Here is a 20,742-nt window from a genome sequence, read left to right as displayed (position 1 = left end):
TTGCCTTTCAAAGTTTTCAGGAGTGGCCCGTTTCGTTCAAAATGCTGCACATGTCCTGCTCATCCAGAATTCTATCCTCAGAGATGCTATGAGTGATCTGGCTCTGCATTTCCTCAACAAAATGAAGAAAATTGTTGCAAAAAACAAACAAACAAAAAAACACAAAATTACTCCTAAACCTTTTGCCAAACATCTCACACAGTCCTATCCTCCTGGTGGAGACCTGTGCCCAGAAGGGCACTTTTTCTAGTTTCCAATGTGACTTAAGCCACATTCAGAGGTGGTTTCAAATCTGATTTCAGGAGATCTGTCTCAGTCCAAACAACCTGATCTAAATCGGATTCCATGTAACTTGTATGTGACTTGTCTGTGTTCAGACTTATTTAAACAAATCAGATTCCAATCTGGATATGGCACAGATCTGATTCAGGCTGGATTTGGCTGCCAGTCTGAACTAGTCTCTCAAGACAGACTCACGTCAAGACACTGAAGACAGACTGTTGACTCAAGGAAAAACAGGGGGCGCTGTTTTTCCTTTATTTGCCGATGGGATTCTCAGATTGGTCTGAACAGACAGATCTGTGACAGATCCGATCTGGTCACTTGCAAATGCAGTTTGAATGGTCGGGCCAAAAGATCAGATTTGAGAAATAAATCACATTTGAATCAGATTTGAATGGATGTGACTGCAGTCATATAGAGCCTTCACTTCGTCCTATACACATCCCGCCCAACACTCCCTGCTAACAAGTGCCGCCCTCAGTCCATAGGATTACATTTAGCGACAATTATGACCCTCCCTGCCTGGCTTCCCTTCCCCCGAACACAGGTGGAATCAAACCCACAACCTCCGCAGTGGCGGGCAGGCCACAGACCACTGCACCACTCGAGTGTCCAACACAATTCCTCATTTCAAGGCATACTGAAGCAGCTGGGGTTAAGGTTAGTATTAGGATTGGTATTAGTAGATAGTAGTATTATTATTAGAACTAACTAACAACAACAATAATACTCTAACCTTCCCCATTTTGTATTCATATTTGCAATGTATAGTTTTTTTTCACATTGCCTTGTTTTGTGTGTCAGATTATACAGCACATGAAGATAAAAGATAAAAGCTACATTTACCGAATAATTCACATTTTGATTTATGTAGCTGTCAACTCATTCATATTGCATAGGTTATCTATGTCACACACGCACGCATGCACGCGCATGCACGCACACGCACACACGCACACACACACACACACACGCTGCTCTCTGTTCTCTCTCTCTCACGCACACACGCACGCACGCATGCACGCACGCACGCACGCACGCACGCACGCACGCACACACACACACACTCAACCCAGCTGAAATTATTGTATGAATATTATAATATATTGTGTGAAGTGGTTGGATAATTATGTAGGCTACACATGTATGATGTATATCACGGAAATCATATTTTGTTCATGGTTCAATATGACGTTTGACCAAAGTAAACCAATCATCATCATTTAAAAGCAGGGTTAAAACAACCATGGTTGTTCAAACTGTACCATTATAGCGTTACGCAGTGGTTACCAAACTGTGGTGCATGCACCCCTTGTGGTGCGCGAGCGCCTTCTAGGGGGTGCGCAACATGAAAAGGATAATGGTGGTGCTATGGTTTTATTTTAAATATATTAATGGTATGGTCTGGCTCGGCCCCTGGACTAAATGAGTGCTTTAAGTACAGACCTACATTTCGATGCCAATACTTTTGTAATTTTACTCAAGTACATTTTGAGTTATGTTGCAGTATTGATAGTATACTTTTACTTAAGTAAAACTTTTGAGTACTTTTTCCAACAGTGACGCACGCACGCACGCACGCACGCACGCACGCACGCACGCACGCACGCACGCACGCACGCACGCACGCACGCACGCACGCACGCACGCACGCACGCACACACACACACACACACACACACACACACACACACACACACACACACACACACACACACACACACACACACACACACACACACACACACACACACACACACACAGAATCTTATTAAGTGAAAGTGCCACCACTTTCAAGGTTTAAGTATTAAGTTTGAGGGGAATGGAAGTCATTGAGTGTGTGTGTGTGTGTGTGTGTGTGTGTGTGTGTGTGTGTGTGTGTGTGTGTGTGTGTGTGTGTGTGTGTGTGTGTGTGCAGTGGTGGAAAGTAACTAATTACATTTAGCCTACTAGAAGTTTTGAGGTATTTCATTAATTTAATTATACTTTACTTGAGTATTTTCGATTTCCAATACTTTTCTTCTACTACACTACATCTCAGAGGCAAATACCCTATTGTAGCTTTTACTCCACTACATTTATTTGAAAACTTTAGTTACTAGTTACTTTGATTATTATTACAAAACATTAAACACTTCAGCCCTTTATACATTTTGGCCATTTGAAAATAGTGTCACAATTATGTGTCGCAATGCGACGCATTGTGATCTTGTAGATCTGCTATTTTCTAAATATTTTCATACATTTGAAATGGGACATTCTGCATAGTGACTACTTCTGGCACTTAAGTACATTTTGATGCCAATACTTTTGTTCCAGACTTTTACTTTACAGAATTGATACTTTTACTTAAGTAAACAATTGAGTATTTCTTTCCACCACTGTGTGGTGTGTGTGTGTGTGTGTGTGTGTGTGTGTGTGTGTGTGTGTGTGTGTGTGTGTGTGTATGTTTTAAATATCTGGTCTGTCAGGACATTAGTTATATTTTCCTACCTGTCTCCTTTCAGAAGGTCATATTTAAATGCATGCTTGTGGACAGCAGTGCAACATGTATAAAGCAAACAGCACAAGGTTGTTTTGGTGTAAATAAATGAACCATTGAGAATGTTCCAACATACCCTAGAGTTAATTTGTACCTCTTATCTCGGCCCCACGCATACAGCAGCACTGACTCCACTATAGCTATACGGACACACTCTCCTCATCCCATACAGGGCATTCCAGGCAAGCAGTGGTGGAAATAGTACTCACATGTTTTAGGCTAAAATAAATCAATACTAAAATAATCAATACTGCAACTTACTCTGTAAGTAAAAGTCCAGAATTCAAAATGTGCTTGAGTAAAATTACAAAAGTATTTTGAAAAATAAGCAGTCATTGTGCAGAATGTCCCGTGTCAAGTTTCCAAATGTATACAAACACATTGCGAGTTTGTAGATCGGTTATTTTCAAATGGCCAAAATGAAGTGGTTGATGTATGTAATAATAATCAAAATCTACAGGCTAACCCATAACTAAGGTTTTCAAATAAATGTAGCTGAATAAAAGTACAATATTTGGATCTGGGATGTAGTGGAGTAGAGGTAAAAGTATTGGAATTACACTCAAGGAAAGTACAATACCTCAAGTAAGTAAATCTCTGCTGTCTGGAAGAACACAACTCCAAAATGTTCATTTTTCAGGAAATGAAAATCCAGCTCAAGTGGAGTTAGGAGGTTTTTGTTGAAGCGCTTTTTAATACTTTTCACTGGTTCCATTTTTTTAACCAATACACAGATGTAAAGGGTGTTCATACTGTTCAATAGCACTGATTTATAGGAAGAAAAAGAAACACACACACACACACACACACACACACACACACACACACACACACACACACACACACACACACACACACACACACACACACACACACACACACACACACACACACACACACACACACACACACACACACACACACACACACACACACACACACACACACACACACACTCTCTCTACAACAACCCTCCCAATTGGTCCTGTTAACTGACACACATCTTGACCAGAGATCTGACATCCTACTCGAAAAGCTGAGATTGCATGCCTTCTATTGCAGTGGTTCCCAAACCGCAGGTCCCCAAATAATTTGCTTCATGTGCAACATTGTTTCCTCACTTCAATAGTAAACACACCAACATACTATACGTCGGTTAGACATACTAACAGTGAGACACGCATTAGTCTGATGTAACACCGTGGCTCCCGACATGGGTGGCTGGTTACAACTAACCCGTGGCTGGTTAAAACTTGCATGCGTGGCAGGTTAAAACTAACCCGTGGCTCCCGACATGCGTGGCAGGTTAAAACTAACCGGTGTCAGGTTAAAACTAACCCGTGGCTTCCTGTGAGGTTAGGTTAAGAGTTAGGGTTTGGGGTAGGGTGTCGGACTAATGCCTGTCGGACTGTTAGTACGTCAGACCAAACACATGCACCCCCAACATCTGCACATTTCAGTGACACTTTAAGGACTAAAGGTCGGTAAGACCTTTTTAATACCAAATTGCCCAAATTGTCAAATATTATGTAAGAAAGAGGCAAACATTGTGAAAATAGCCGATCTGCAACCTTACAACATCTCGCACTGTGAGGCAAATTCACAGTATTTATCTGTGGAACCGTGAAAACTAAATGTAATGTCTAGTGCTTGTCTCCAGTTTAAATATGATTTTTTTGGGCGGTCACGGCCTGAAAGGTTTTGGAACCCTTGCTCAATTCCTGTGGATTTTACTTATGTATTTACTATTTAACCTGTGAAGTATTTTCCCTGTTTTTTTTATTTTGCACCTTATGTCTAGTAGTCATTACATGCCTGCTGCTATGTGGACCTCATGTCTCACCACTTTAACACCTTATGTTTAACCTCTTGTACATACTTATGCTACTTTTGTGCATATATCTTGATCGTTTTATGTTCTATTTGGTATGCTAATTTATTGTTGGGTCTATTCAATCGGACACGTTGTCGGACAAGTTGTGTAGGCCGCACATGGTGTGTGGCCCACTCGGGAATCGGAAGGTTGCTTGTTCGATCTCCGGCTCCACCTGAGTCAGTGACGAAGTGTCCTTGAGCAAGACAATTTGAAGCCTGCCAATCGGGCTCAGCCCTATCGGCATGACAGGTTGTGCGTTGGTCTAGCAAGTGGGAGACTGGGGTTCAATCCCCACTCCTGCGCATCACTACACATGTTTCCCTCTAACATCATGGTGTGTGTGTGTGTGCGCGTGCGTGCGTGCGTGCGTGCGTGCGTGCGTGCGCGTGTGATTAAAGGTTGAGCTGAAGGTTGAGGTCTGTCTGATGTAGATACATGAAATACACTTTGATAATGAGTCTATTTTAAACTGTGTGTAGCCTATGCACTATGCACGTGTGCTGAACAAAGAGCAGTAGATTGGTTTCATTATCTCTATGTAACAGGTTGGACGTAGGAGTGGAAATGTCAGTGTGGAGAGACGTAGGACCTACGTGCTTTTTTAATCAGAGCTCTGCTACATCAAAGAGAGAATGACACGACATTTAATACCCACAAATGTTAATGAATGCCCTCAATGTCACCGTCGATGGATATGTGTGTGTGTGTGTGTGTGTGTGTGTGTGTGTGTGTGTGAGAGAGAGAGAGAGAGAGAGAGAGAGAGAGAGAGAGAGAGAGAGAGAGAGAGAGAGAGAGAGAGATGCATGCACGCACGCAGGTATGCAGATCATAGGCACAGTGGTCTAGGGTTGCTCGGTTATGAAAACCCATACGCAGGATTTCACCGCAAGGGGGCTGGAGAGAATGTATTTTATTTTTTAGCCAGGAAATGAAAGAGATTGAGCTTGTTAGCAAGTTAAATATGGGGAAACACAAAATCAGGAGCTGAAAAACGCTGAGCTCCTGATGCTGTTGTGCCCGCACACACGTGCACATTGGGCAGTGGACGTGGAAAAGCCCCTTTGATCTGAAAACCCATGCTGAAAAAGGTAAATTTATGCCACTGTATAGAGGGTATGCGCATGCTTAAAGTGAGTGGCAAATCGAGTGGCAAAGGAACATGCAAAGTGAGTTTAACATTGTTTAACGTTGTTTAATGCAATCAGATAGGACTTTTCTGTTTGGATGTATGGGCTGTCAAGGCCAGAAAGTAGTTTTTTGCCACTCAGTAGGCGTTCCTGCATAACTTCCTGGTTTGATGATGATGTCACGCGCATACCCTCTATATAATAGGCAGGTTTCAGATTACAACTTTCAGGGTCTGATTCCACTAGCCTGGCTAATAAGCCAGACTCAAATCACACTGTCGTGTGGTATTTGAGTCTGGAGATGCTGTGTATGGATCTTGTTTCCCGGGGGGCGGGTTCAAACATTTTCTCTTTGACGCAATTGGTCAGAGCTACTGTCAGTCAAAGGTCTCAAGCATTGAACGTCACTGTACCAAAGCCCGCCCATATTGCATACCGTGTCCCCAGTTCTCTGGTGTAGGAAATGGGCGTACAATTGAGCCTCTCCAGACCGTAATCCGCCGGCAGGCAATTTTTTTTTTGCCAACGGCTGATTCGGTCTGGCTTATTAGCCAGTCTATGATTCCACTACAAGCTACTAGCCTAGCCCAGTGAGATTTATTTCAAAGTTGCCTCATTCAGTTCTAAATCAGTTCTGTTGATGAACAACAATGCACAAGTTTTTTGCTATACGTTTGAATTCATCAACATTTTGAAGACATGAATTAATCATCCAGTTACTTTTTCCAATAAGTTATTTTGTTTATCGTTTACTCACCTAGGTGATGTCTTTGAGTCACAGAGCATTTTTGTTTGTAAAACATTGCTTACGCTCTGTGACTGTGTACATTCATCTACTGATGCCTAGTCTGGACACATCTTCAGAATCATTGGACGTTTCGGGTCTTTCAACATCATACGCCCTCCTCCAGGTGACCCAGCTCTCTCTGCTGCATCGGTGGTAGCCTGGTAGGACTACTGCGGATGGCCTGTTCTCCCTACGGAATACATTTATAAATAAATAAAGTGGGAAGAACAGTAGTGGACTTTGAACCAGGGTAATTATTTATTGAGAAATATATCAAAATGTTCAATGTAAAACAAATATTTTCCTTTTTTTTTAAAACCCAACTTTTTCCAGCATAGATAAAAACTAAACAAAAACCAAACATTATTAAAAGAACAAGCAGGTAAATATTTCAGTCCGACAGTGTAATGAATAGAACAATGAACCTGGACTCTGCTGTCCCCTGCTGGGAAAAAAGACTCATGACATGTATGCATGGTTGCTTAAAGCAGTGGTTCCCAATGTGGGGTCCGGGGACCCCCAGGGGTCCTTGAGGGAGTTCCAGGGGGTCCCCAGCTAAATGGATAGTAAAGAACCAAATGGACCCCATGGGTCTGTAACTCTGAGACCCTAACAGGTCCATTTGTACACTCTCAGAGACAGTTAAACCGTGATTTTACAATATAAATTGGCGTCCCAGAGATTAAATGGGGGTCCGTAGCCTAATTCATATCAAACTGGGGGTCCCGAAATGGTTGAGAATCACTGCTAGAGCCGTAAATAATCTTCTCTTATGGGTGGTCCCTGCCGTATGTTTCCAAATGGGGGTCCACAGGTTAATAAGTGTCAATTTGGGGGTCCTTGACATGAAAATGTTTAGAAACCACTGGCTTAAAGTGTTAATTAGTTAAATAAATATATATTTTTTTATTTTCAAAAAATGTCCACCTGAAAATCGACACAAGTTCCAGATGATTGATTAGTTTAATGTGCAACACCAACATACAGTATAAGTGTATACAGCCTATCTGCACATTTCTAAGTTTATAATTGAATATTTTTTAAGACCTTTTTTAATACCAAATTTGCCAAATTGTTAAATATAACTTAAGAAAGAGGCAGACATTGTGAAAATAGCCGATCTACAAGCTCACAACCCGACAATTTTCACAATATTTATCTATGGAATGGAGTCAAACTAGATGAAATACCTCAACTCCTACAATTCCAAGTGCATGTCAAATATGTTAAAATATGATTATTTTGCGGGGTCGTGGCCTGAATGGTTTGGAAACTCTAGATGTAGGACAGTGATTCTCAATTACAAAATTTAAGTTGACGATTAATTGGTACACAGAAAATTGTGATCAACAATTTAATTGTGTTTTTGGCATTAAACATTGGAACATGTTTCCGTTTGCCATTTAGGCTTCGTAATCACAAATTACTGACATATTTAATCATTTTATTCGTAAAGAAAATTAAATAATGGAAAGAGCATATGTACACGTTTACAACGCGTCAAGCTTTAGATTTCTGCTATTTTTGGAAAATGTATAAACATTTTTCAATATGAAAACAATTACGTATGCAAAAATAATTGCGATTATCTGAAATAATTGCAACTTTGCAATTATGTAATAATTTCATTCTCACACATTTTCATGTCGACAAGGACCCCCAAATTAACGCATGTAAAGCTGTGGACCCCTGCTTGAAAGGATTTTGTGTCAGGGACCCTGGCTGTCTATACTGTAGCCTGTACTGTAGGTGCGCAGAGAGTGAAACCAATATGATCTGAATTTTCATTCTTATACATTCGCTCATTGGGTTAACACATTAAGACCTGAGGTCGATTTCAAACATTTTCATGTCAAGGACCGCCAAAATTACATGTATTTGGCAGCCGACCCCCGTCTCAAAATATCATGTTCCAGGGACCCCCAGAAGCAAATATTTGAGTTAAGAGTTTTCAAGTAAAAAAAAAAAAAAGATTTGCAAAACATTCCAAAAATAGCAGATTTTGCCCCGCTAAAATGACAGATTGCTTGCCCCGATTTTAATGGGTTAATACCTTCTAGGTGCTGAAATTGCAATGACATTAAACTGTTGCTCATTTTGCTGGGGACCTCCCTGGAACCCCCCTCCAGGGCCACCTGGGGGTCCCCGGAAACCACTGGTCTAGGACTCTCCAAAATCGGGAGTAGCATCGGACGGAACATCATCGGTCTGGCTCTACAGAACATGACAGGAGAGAACAGGGCAGGTACAGCAGGTGGTAGAATGTCCCACATCCCTGCGTCTCTTCAGGACGAGGGATGGAGCTCGTTCATTTGTATTGATAAATTAAAATGAGCACCGTATCGATCGTGCTTTTATCGAGCCCACTATTGAGCGTTTTCTAATATTTTGTGGAAAGACGTCAGACGCCAGAACTGGTATCTTGCTGACCACCATCTAAAATTAAATGAAGATGATAAAATTGAAAAATGTGTTTTGCCTATCATTAAATCAACGACTCATTAATGTGCAATAAGCGTTAAATGGCTTTATATTATGAATAGTACTGTAATAATTACGATAAAATCTCCATTCTTTATAAACAGAAAATGCATATTTATTTAACAAAAAAATATCACTTGCAGAATAATACTGGTTAATGTGTGTAGTCACTTTAAAAGCGTAATTTTGTTTAACTTGGCAGCACTGGTTGGCAGGTATCAATACACTTTTAGACTGGTATGTTTGTGCTGGCGTGGAAGATTATATTTATTTCTTGATCACGTTGATTGTTTAGACAAGACATCATGGGCCACTAACAGGCTTGAAAATTCCAAATCTTATTGGTACTCGATAAATTGGTTATCGAGTTTGTAATGGACTTGGGTTTGAGCTCTATCCCATGCCTATTCAGAACCCCTGGGACCCCCCCCCCTAGTGTGTGTATCTGTGTCAATCGGTTTTGAAGCCATTGAACTTCCGGGCCCGAAATGCGACCGGGAAACGACTGTTATCGTCTGCAAGTTTGCAACCGCAGCAAGTGCGGGTCTTCACTCGGTAGAAGCCCGTAGTAGAAACATTAATTACAAAAATAAATGGGACCATAATTTACTAAACACATATCATGATGATTTAAAGCAGACTTTAAATCACTAGCGATTGAAAACAAAGTGTTCATGAAAATGTTTACTACGGTAAACTCCGGCCAAAAACCTCATTCACTTCTATTGAGAGTTAATGTTCCTGCAGCCGAAATAGCAACATCTGCTGAACTTCATGTTGTAAGAGAACCATGAAGTGAGTGTCGGATGTTTTGGCCTGTGGTCAGATATCACTGTGTGTCCTGGAGGACCCCCAGCATGTCTGTGGACGTGTCGGCCATCGCCGCATCTCCTCGGGCCCCCCCGCCGTGCCTGCGGATGTGTCTCTTGTAGTTGGAGTTGTCGCTGAACCTCTTGCCGCACAGGTGACAGCCGTAGGGCTTCTCTCCGGTGTGCACCCGCAGGTGCTTCTCCAGGCCGTCGAGTCGGGTCAGCCACTTGCCGCAGATGTCGCAGCGGAACGACTTGTTGTCCCCGCCGCGGAACGACTTGTTGTCGCCGCGGTCCCTGAGGGACCCCCGGTGGAGACGAACGTGCGCCGCCCAGTACATCCGCTGGCTGAATGCTTTTCCGCACACACTGCAAACGTAGGGCGGGTTGGCGGGAAGTCCGGAACGCGACGTTCTGCATTTCCCGGCGTGCAGAGATGTGACCAGACTGCTCGGAAGCAGCATCGCGTGCGCTCGTGTCGATGACGACGTGCCGGGCTCACAATCCAAACCGTTCGGGGTCTCGTGCTGCTCGTGCATGGTTAGCGGCGGTGGCGGGTTTGGTTCTTCAGGGTGTTTGTCCGAAGTGATGACATGATCGGTGTCCGTCGCTCCTTCCCCTCGCTCCTCTGCGCTCCACATCTCCTCGGGTTCCTCTTTGACGTGTTGAAGTTCCTCTGGGAGTTCTGGTGCCTCCAGACTATAGACCGTGGAGCTGCTCTCCTGAATCAGAGAAAGATCTGTGTAGCACAAAGAACTATAGAGTTCAGTTCAGGACCGTTCAGGATCATTATTGAATATAAAATTAGCAATATATTTATATTTTGATTTGGCGATGAATTGGATCTGCTTTTAGGTATTCTGAGAAAGCACATTACATGGCCCTGCCAATAGGGACTCCAAATCCCGGAGTAGCATCAGAGTTTTGTACTACTTATCTCCATGTTGGACATATTGATGTGATGTGATTTATTTGATTGTGTATACACACACACACACACACACACACACACAGCATCAGATAAAAGCTACATTTACTGAATAATTCACATTTTGATTTATGTAGCTACTCATTCTCTCTCTCTCACACACACACACACACACACACACACACACACACACACACACACACACACACCTAGTTCAATCTTTCCTGGGATAGATGACAGAAAGCTGTGCCTTATAAGAGAACCTCACTGACTGTTTACATTACATACAACTTGAATTTATTAACAATAAAAAAGAGTCAAGACCATATTAAGTACAAGGAAATAAGACAACACAAAAAATATTTCCATTTCAGTAGCATTATTATGTGTTGTGTTGTGTGTCAGTGTCACCTGGCTCCATCTTCACGCAGGGCGTCATGCTGAGGTCCAGCAGTCTCCTCTGTCTCTCCACCTCCATGCTCTTCAGGTTAAGCTTCTCCTCCAGGTCACTGATGGCTCTGCCGAACACCGAGAAGATCTCCTCCGCCGCCGCCGTCAGACGCTCGTTGATCAGCAGCCTCAGCATGTCGATTTCAGACATTGTTCTCGTTTTTTGCAACAATACACAAGCGCAAAAAATATATATAAACCTTAAAATTATGGAAAACTTAAAACGTTTAAAAACTCCCAAACACCGTGGTTGATGCTGCTGCAGCTGTTGTTGACCAATTGTTGGTGTAGTTTTGTTTTGACTTCCGCGTCAACGTGTTTTCATTCTGGCTGGAATGGAATGAGTGACTGTGCTACACCGCCCCCTGTTGGAACGGAAGGCTGATATGTTGGATTGGACTGTATGTATAATCATTGATTATACATATATACATACAGGTATCATTTAGTCGAATCAAGGTGGTGTATACAGTGGACTAGTATACCTTAAATAAATGTTAAGCTTTGGAGCTTATTCCAGTGCGGACCTTTTATTATTTTTTATTTTATTTACCTCGGCCCTGACGTTTAGTTAGTGGTCTGTGGGTGTGCGTGCTCTATTGTTTTGTTCTGGTATTTTACTTCGTCATGTGATGCAGCCAATAAATATTAAGGATGTTTTTTTTTGTTTCAAATTGAGTTCCATTTAATGTCATCAAATGTTTTTTTCCCCCATCGATTGCTCACCAGCGGTGGCCGAACGGATTGCGGAGCGGTCTTGATATCGGAAGGTCGCCAGTTCGAATCAGCGGTCCGACACGTTCAAATTACCACCGCTGAAGTGCCCTTGAACAAGGCATTGAACCACTAAGATGAAATGTTCTATGAGCAGGGCCTGGCTGGAAACAAGTTCTTGAGCTTAGCCCAGATACCCTGGGTAAATATAGTAATAATTTCATTTCATTTAATTTCACCCCATTATTGCATTCATGGATTCAAGTCCATGAACTGTAGGATGTGAGGGAAATCATGCAATACATTTATTTGACTCGGTTCCCCAGATAAATAGTACTTTGACCTTAATGCAGTACCACTTGTCAACCAGTAGGTGTCCTCCCAGACCATAGCATAGAATATACTGTAGATGTCTCAGTAGAAGAGCAGGCAGACTGCTAGACATGACTAAAATGCATTAAAAAAAAATCCTTGGCAGATCTACAAGCTCACAACGTCCCATTGTGAGTTTGTACATTTATATAGGGTGGCAAATGTATGTTTTGTAATAATAATCAAAATCTACAAAGTACTAGTAGTAGTAACTAAAGTTTTCAAATAATTGCAGTGTATTCAAAAGTATACAATATTTGTCTCTTTAATAGTTGTAGTGGAGTAGGCTATAAGTAAAACTTATGGACATTGGAAATACCATTGTAACCACTAAGCATGTTGGTTAAGGCATTAATATACTCTCTCGGACTACAGATTAGTCCTGCTAGTCCTGATCTTGGTACTCTCTCTCTCTCTAGGTTGTCCTCAGATTAAATTGATTTATTGGAGATTGACTTTCAATTGTACAAACATTTTGTTTTAATTGTATTGTTCCACTTTTTGCTTTGGCAATCTTTTCTCAAGCCCTTTGAATTGAATTGAATAATGAGTATAAACTGAAAATGTATGTTGCTGTTTTAACCATAACCGGCATGTAACTGCTAGACAGCTAGATTTGAAAATAACTGATCACTCCTAGACTGGCCAATTATCTTTCAAATGTAGCAAATGATTAGGGTGATTTTACAAGGTGGAATGAAGATCAAACAGAGAATATACCTGCATCAGACCAGTTACCAACAGCACGTCACTTTGTGCCATGCTACAAGCTTGTACATCTGCTATTTTAGATAGCCCACTCCTGGCACTAAACATTTTCACCTGGCGGTCCGCAGCCAAATACATGAATTTGGGGGTTCTTGGCATGAAAAACATTTGCGAACTTCTGATTTAGTAGGCAAGAAAATAATCTGACCAATGGTCTACTGCACAGATACAAAAAAGTCTAAAACTCAGGCAACAATAAGTCCATCTAGGCAAAGAAAGGTCTTTAGTCCCCTTTTAAAAGCGTCAACAGACTGTGGTGCTCTCAGGTGGTGAGGCAGGGCATTCCACATCCGAGGAGTAGCTGAACAGAAAGCCTGATCCCCCATGGTGCAGAGATTGGTCCGTGACCCACAAGTGGGTCTTGAGTCATGATCATGACAGCCAAGACAGTGCTCATGTTTGCTATTTGAACCTCTCCCACACATATGTTAATGGGTGGTTTCACAACAGGGTTTCTGCAGGTTTAGGCAAGTTGGGTTTAAGACTTTTTGAGAACGGGAATTGGAAGAGCAAAAAGAGGGACGCATTTAGCATGAATTTAAGACTGTTCATGTATTTTTAAAGCCATTGATTGATTTGATTGAAGAATTTATTAACAGTTTGCAGAATTACAGTACATTTCAAGCACAAACTCATAGCTTACATAAAGCTATTCAGAAACCCTGCATGAAACTAGCATTGACACAGCATTGTCACTGGTCATCTTTGGTGTAATAAGGTAGAACTCTGTCCCCGTTCTGTGCTGCTTGGTGACACGAGTGTTTATAGAAACACGACAGCTGTCTGAACCTCTTGCCACACATGCAGCACTTGTAGGGCGTCTCTCCGGTGTGCGTGCGCATGTGGACCTTCAGGTTCCCCTTCTCTATGAAGCCTTTACCGCAGTACGCGCAACTGTGGGGCTTCTCTCCGGTGTGGCTCTTGACATGGCGGGCCAGCGTGGCGCGCAGCCGGAAGGTCTTCCCGCAGAAGGTGCAGCCGTGCGGCCTCTCTCCAGTGTGGATCTTCATGTGCTGCTTCAGGTTCCCACCGAGCGTGAACGTCTGGTTGCAGACGTCGCAGCGGAAGGTGTGCCCGTCGCCGCTGTGCGCGCCCATGTGCTTCACCAGCGCCTCGCGGTTTGAGAAGCCTTTGCCACACACTGAGCAGTCCAGCGCCTTCTGACCTGTGTAGAGGGTGTGACAGTTAATCAAACTAATTGATTTGAATACAAAAATAATCGATAATTGATTTGAATAAAACATTATTGATTTGAATAAAATAAATTTGAATTTTAAAAAAATGTAGATTTTCCGGAGAAATGTAGCTTTTCTCTAGCTACTCAGGGACATCTGGCTCGATGTTTTGAGGGCCAAAAGGGGCCCATATGAGAAAGCTTGGCTAGGCTACAATTTGGGCTAGATCCGGGCCTGATAAGCAGACTTGGCAACACTGACCTGTGTGTGTCCTGACGTGCCTCTCCAGGTCCATGATGTCCTCAAAGTGTTTTCCACAAAAGTAACACGTCCTGTGCGCCTGGAGGTGAACATCTAAGCTCTCTGTGAGGTCCAGATGTTTCCCACACACACCACACTCACTAGAATGAACCTGAGTTGTGAAAACATATTGTATTCTTCAAATACGTAGATACTGAATATCTGAATTGATTTCTTTCCCAAAGTATTGATACTATGAATATGATTATCTCTTAAAGCAGCAATATGTTACCTTTTTAATTAATCAAATGTAATTTTGTATGTTGATACAATATAACGTATACAATTGGGGTGATTGTATTTTGTCTCATTTAGATCGTGTCAAAGGTCATGTCTCACCCAGACACACAGTATCGTGGCATCCCTACCTGAACATGTCTCATAAATGTGCGTTTCTTCAGGAACGACTCTCCGCAAACTCTGCAACGAGTCGAAGGCAAAACGAGACCCAACGTCTCCGCTTGTTCTTCCTGCCCCGAGCGTGCAGGGCTCTCTGACGCCACGCCGACAGGCGCGGGTTGTGTTTTCGCCTTTCTTCTCTTCCTCGGTCCGCAGGGTGGGTTGTCGTCCGCGTTTCGGGAGTAATCCTCGCTGTCCTCGGTGTCTTCAGAAGGTTGTGGAGATACCAGACGGATGTCTGAGGATGGTTGAGATGTTCCACACATCTGGGGTTGGGAACGATCAGACAGTTTTGTTTGACACGTAATTATAGTTAATGATGTATATATTTTTTGTTTTGGCATCAAACATCATTAAAAGTAATATTATATTACTTATTACTTGGAATCAAGAGTAATATATTATATTACATATTATATTACAAAAAAGGGATCCTACAGCAACACAATCTGTTTAGTCAGCTTCTTTTAAAACTGAATCCAATTGTTTTGAATAATAAGAAGAGTCACCAATCCGCCAAAAAGGCTATGAAATAAAGCAGCAGTTTCTCTTGACCTTTTAAATAAAATGTTTTCAAACGGTACCCAACAAATCCTGAGTAATATGTACTTTTTTATTTTTACAAAGTAATATGGTATAATATTACTGTTTTGCCAGAGTAATACCGCGGCTTACACTACTCTTCGTTACTAGTAACTTGTTACTGCCAGGGACCCGCAGAAGCAAAGATTTTAGTAAAAAAATGTTCACGTTAAATATATACATTCATTTGCATTGTCAAAAATAGCAGATCTACAAGCTCATAGCACAGAACGTGCCCCGTCCCCGTGCGTGCTCCCATATATATGAATGAAAACACATATTGAAAAATAGTCTAATACAGTAACAGTGCAAACAGGGTTCTGTATGTCGAGTCAAGATCCGTGGCTACAGGGTCAGAGATGTACGGGCTTTGCGCACAGATGTCCAGTAAGTGACTATTATGGGGTTAGAGACAAAGACTATAATAGAATTATAAAATGAAAGCAAGTCACTCGATTAAATACATCTATGACAGTCCTGATCGAAGGCTAAGGCTTTGTAAAATAAAAATGCACAGGACAAACAAGTGACTGTGAATGACAGGTACCAACAATGACCCATTAATAATTAGCCCTTCATTAAATCCCACCACAAAAAGCGATTGTCCAATGCCAATCCAAATAGTTTAGCAACGGTTGCTATGCAGGTCAAGCTTTCTTCGCTGCTAACGTGCCTATTGGACAAGGATGGGTTGGGGAGGGACTTAGTGAAGGGCTAATTGAAGTCGGTTATACAAATGCCTTCTAAATCACTTTTTTATGCCAACACACACCTGTACATCTGCATCACATTCTAGCTTGATCTCTCTGTGATCCGTTATCTGTGGCTGATCTTCATCACACTGAGGCTGATGGGGATCATCAGCATCCTCATCATCACATAGTTTGTTTATCCAGGCAGCTAATTGGACAAGAACAACATATATGTCAGTACGGTGTCAAACTAAATGTAACTCCTACATTGCTTGTCAGGGTGGGGGGAGGGGGGTCCCCAGTATCAAACTAGAAAAAGTGCCCCTCGGGGCACAGGTCTCCACCAGGATAACAGCATTTGTGATGTTTGGACAAAATGTGTAGTATATGAAAAATCTAACAGATCTATGTTTTTTTTAAATGTTTTAAAAATATTCCAAATATTTCATTTTATTCTCAATGTGTTTTTAAATAACGGATGTAAAACCTCACAATGTGTCGCTGTGAGCTTGTAGATCAGCTATTCATTTGTGCTTGTTTTCATATACCTGGCCACTTGTTTCTCTTGCAAAACTGGCAACACAGCGAGAGAAAGAGGAAGTTATGCACACACAAACGCAATGCACTATGGGCTGTAGGAAAAAGGTGAATAGAGATAGTGTATACCAATTTGCGTGATATATGGATAAAAGCTGTGCGAGTAATATAAAGACATGTGTTTTGCAAAAATCGTCCTGATGGTGGCGCTATAACAGGCAGATGTGAAAAATGTAGGTCAAAGGTTTTTCCTTGGCCTCTAGGAGTGCACATACAAAGTTGTACACAGAACGGTGCAGTTATAGGTAAAACAGGAATTAGCCTGTACCATAACATCGCACCACCATGAGGCTAATTTGAAAATGTTTACGTGGCATTTCTTTCTCTGCCTAGTGGGAATGTGTGTGCATAATTACACAGAAATCGCACGCTGCGTTAAGATTTGAGGCATTTTGTTCCAAACGGACCAATCCTGCAAACTTTGGAAGGCAATCTTAGCCAATGGGGATGGAATATGGGGAAGCGGACAGATCCGTGTTGATCACATGACTATAGAGATTGTGTATACCGATGTGCGTGATGTGTGGATAAAATGTGTAGGTGTAATTCACTCACGGACGGACGGACGGACAGACAGACAGACAGACAGACAGACAGACAGACACACACACACACACACACACACACACACACGGGCCGACGGAGTGCAAAACATACTTTCTCCCCATGCCTTCGGCCTGGTGGAGACAATACGATTATTTTGGATAATAACACTGATAGTGTACATTTAAATAGTTTATTGTATTTATTTATTTTCACTTTCCTTGACTCTTTGATTGATTGAAATATAACAGTTTGCAGAATTACAGTACATTTCAAGCACAACTCAATACAAAGACTGTTAACTGTGAGTGGACAACCCAATGAAGCATTACACTTGTTTACAAGAGGGTCCACCTTGTTCAATTCATCAAAACATTTAGAGACGTACAAATATACACTTCTATATAGGCAAAGAAAAGAACAGGAATTCATCATAGAGGAGGTAAAAAGGGAAAACAAACAGAAACAGTGAGGTGATTTTACGGGGGCCAGTTTCGAATTGCAGCCGTCCGTAGGTGCCCTTTGAGAGCGGTTTTGAAGGAGTCAAGGGATTCGCATGTCTTAATGACTGTTGGTAGGGCATTCCACATTTTGGTGGCATAGGAGCGAAAATAATTTAGTCCCTTGTTTGTGCCGAATCTGGGTTGCACATGATTTGTTGCACTCCCTCTGGTGTTGTGGGTGTGGACTTCGTTAACATTAAGGATGTATTTAGACAGGTACATGGGTATCTTGGTGGTGCATCGAATCTTGTGGACCAGACCCATCTAATGAAATTAACACCGATTAATATTGTGGTTATTATTTTATAAACAAGAGCTCAATAAAAAACTACATTGGATCCACCCACAAAACAACCAGTCATTTTCTTTTTCAGATAGCGTAAGTGTGCAGTGACATGTATACTTAGTTATGTTATTCTCCTTTTATTCTAACCGTGTATATGATTTCTTTTTTTCATGCATAGAACAGAATTGAAAATGGATGACCCTGATGTAAACAAGTATTAGTGCTTTTTCTTGTTTTATCATTTAGCAGATTTTGTATTGACCTCCTGTACTTTCCTTGAACTGTGTACATCCATTCAACTGTGGTCCGCCTTTTAAAGTGCGTGTTCGACTCACCGACGACCTCTAGCGGCAAATATTGATATCGCAGGTTCAATGTAAACAATTATTAACGGAGGACTGAAGCTCATTCAATTCATAAATCCCCCGTAGTACGAGGACGCGGTGTTGTAAATCATCTAAAAGCTAAAACAACGCGTCGCAGTTGAGCTACAGACCAGTCCAGTTCCCTACATTGTGTAGCATTCGTGTTAACTTGTGCCATCGTTTACTGACCTGATAAAGGACTTATTGGCAGCTCAGTGTGTTTGTGTCGCAGCTCGTGGATCTCTTGCTGGTACTGGGCTATGGTTCTACCGAACAGCGCTAAGATCTCCTCTGCTGCCGCGCACAGACGCTCATTGACGAGCACTCTTAACGTCTCTACCTCCTCCATGTCTGATGATGGCTCAGTAAAGAGTCTGTTTTTGGAACCACAACACAGGCACTGTTTTTTGGCAAATCTAAGGGAGCAAATATAAGACTTCCGGTGGACGATCTCTTCAAAATAAGAGTACCCTCTAGAGTATTGAAAAAAAGATTCATTTGCACATTAAAACTACAAATGAAGCATTTAAATGATCCTATATGATGCTATAAGACACACATTATGTTTCTGTGTAAAAATAAGTAATTAAATAACGTAAAAAAGTTATCTAAATGGATAAATGCTATTCACTGGAGTGCATGGACTTTATAAAGTGGACACTGGACAAAAGACGGCTCCGCAAGGCAACTGTTGTGACATATGCACGCGTTCAGGGAGATCTACCACACCCCACTCTCCGCTAAGCGGGAGAGGTGTAAAATTCCGAGCAGCAGACCTTCTACTGCTGTCAAATGTAAAAATTGTGCCGTTTCCAGACCCAGAGTGGACACTGGACAAAAGACGCCTCCGCGAGGCAACTGTTGTGACATACGCACGCGTTCAGGGAGATGTCCTCTACCACACCCTACTCTCCGCTAAGCGGGAGAGGTGTAAAATTCCGAGCAGCAGACCTTCTACTGCTGTCAAATGTAAAAATTGTGCCGTGTCCAGACCCAGAGTGGACACTGGACAAAAGACGGCTCCGCGAGGCAACTGTTGTGACATACACACGCGTTCAGGGAGATGTCCTCTACCACACCCCACTCTCCGATAAGCGGGAGAGGTGTAAAATTCCGAGCAGCAGACCTTCTACTGCTGTCAAATGTAAAAATTGTGCCGTTTCCAGACCCAGAGTGGACACTGGACAAAAGACGCCTCCGCGAGGCAACGGTTGTGACATACGCACGCGTTCAGGGAGATGTCCTCTACCACACCCCACTCTCCGCTAAGCGGGAGAGGTGTAAAATTCCGAGCAGCAGACCTTCTACTGCTGTCAAATGTAAAAATTGTGCCGTGTCCAGACCCAGAGTGGACACTGGACAAAAGACGGCTCCGCGAGGCAACTGTTGTGACATACGCACGCGTTCAGGGAGATGTCCTCTACCACACCCCACTCTCCGCTAAGCGGGAGAGGTGTAACATTCCGAGCAGCAGACCTTCTACTGCTGTCAAATGTAAAAATTGTGCCGTTTCCAGACCCAGAGTGGACACTGGACAAAAGACGGCTCCGCGAGGCAACTGTTGTGACATACGCACGCGTTCAGGGAGATGTCCTCTACCACACCCCACTCTCCGCTAAGCGGGAGAGGTGTAAGATTCCGAGCAGCAGACCTTCTACTGCTGTCAAATGTAAAAATTGTGCCGTTTCCAGACCCAGAGTGGACACTGGACAAAAGACGGCTCCACGAGGCAACTGTTGTGACATACGCACGCGTTCAGGGAGATGTCCTCTACCACACCCCACTCTCCGCTAAGCGGGAGAGGTGTAAAATTCTGAGCAGCAGACCTTCTACTGCTGCTCAGAATAATTGGCACGCCATACAGTGAGGTGTAAGGTCAAAAATATGGAGTGAATGTGGAAATATAGTGGCCCTCTCCATAGCATTAAAGTTATAAAAGAATACAGACAAGGCTTTGAAAGTTACAAAAAAATACCTTTTAATTAATCATTCAATCAATCAATTTCAATGGAAAGAAAAAGGCATACAGTTTGCTTACGGTGTTTCTCATTCACTGTTACACAGAAGAAGAAAAATTCACTCTGCAAAATAATGATCATCACAATCAGAAATAAAACGCTCACTTAAAAGTTTCCAAATCCCTACAATATTTGTTTTTAAACAT

General features: G+C 42.3%; 2 protein-coding genes across 3 annotated transcripts; both read right to left on the bottom strand.

Moving 5' to 3' along the window:
• Positions 1–6,711: 6,711 nt before the first annotated feature.
• Positions 6,712–11,598, bottom strand: LOC306939017 (uncharacterized protein). Of its 2 annotated transcripts, XR_013791814.1 has the most exons (3): positions 11,244–11,598; positions 8,668–10,643; positions 6,712–6,804 (listed from the first exon to the last, which is right to left on the bottom strand). XR_013791814.1 is itself a non-coding variant. In XM_079523459.1 (2 exons), the coding sequence occupies exons 1-2, from the start codon at positions 11,431–11,433 to the stop codon at positions 9,925–9,927; spliced, it is 909 nt and encodes a 302-aa protein (XP_079379585.1). In that variant the 5' UTR covers positions 11,434–11,598; the 3' UTR covers positions 6,915–9,924. The 2 variants fall into 2 exon arrangements, 1 of the variants encoding a protein (XP_079379585.1); XM_079523459.1 differs by lacking the exon at positions 6,712–6,804 and having other exon boundaries at positions 6,915–10,643.
• A 2,166-nt stretch (positions 11,599–13,764) lies between these two features.
• On the bottom strand, positions 13,765–18,980 carry LOC306938861 (uncharacterized protein). The gene is made up of 5 exons (XM_079523215.1): positions 18,768–18,980; positions 16,365–16,492; positions 14,980–15,276; positions 14,573–14,723; positions 13,765–14,301 (listed from the first exon to the last, which is right to left on the bottom strand). Exons 1-5 carry the CDS (start codon positions 18,925–18,927, stop codon positions 13,829–13,831), a joined length of 1,209 nt encoding a protein of 402 aa, XP_079379341.1. The 5' UTR covers positions 18,928–18,980; the 3' UTR covers positions 13,765–13,828.
• Positions 18,981–20,742: the final 1,762 nt, after the last annotated feature.

Source organism: Electrona antarctica, assembly GCF_951216825.1.
Source record: "Electrona antarctica genome assembly, chromosome: 15".
In the NCBI taxonomy this organism is placed as follows: domain Eukaryota; kingdom Metazoa; phylum Chordata; class Actinopteri; order Myctophiformes; family Myctophidae; genus Electrona; species Electrona antarctica.
This window is presented reverse-complemented; position numbering and strand designations above follow the sequence as displayed.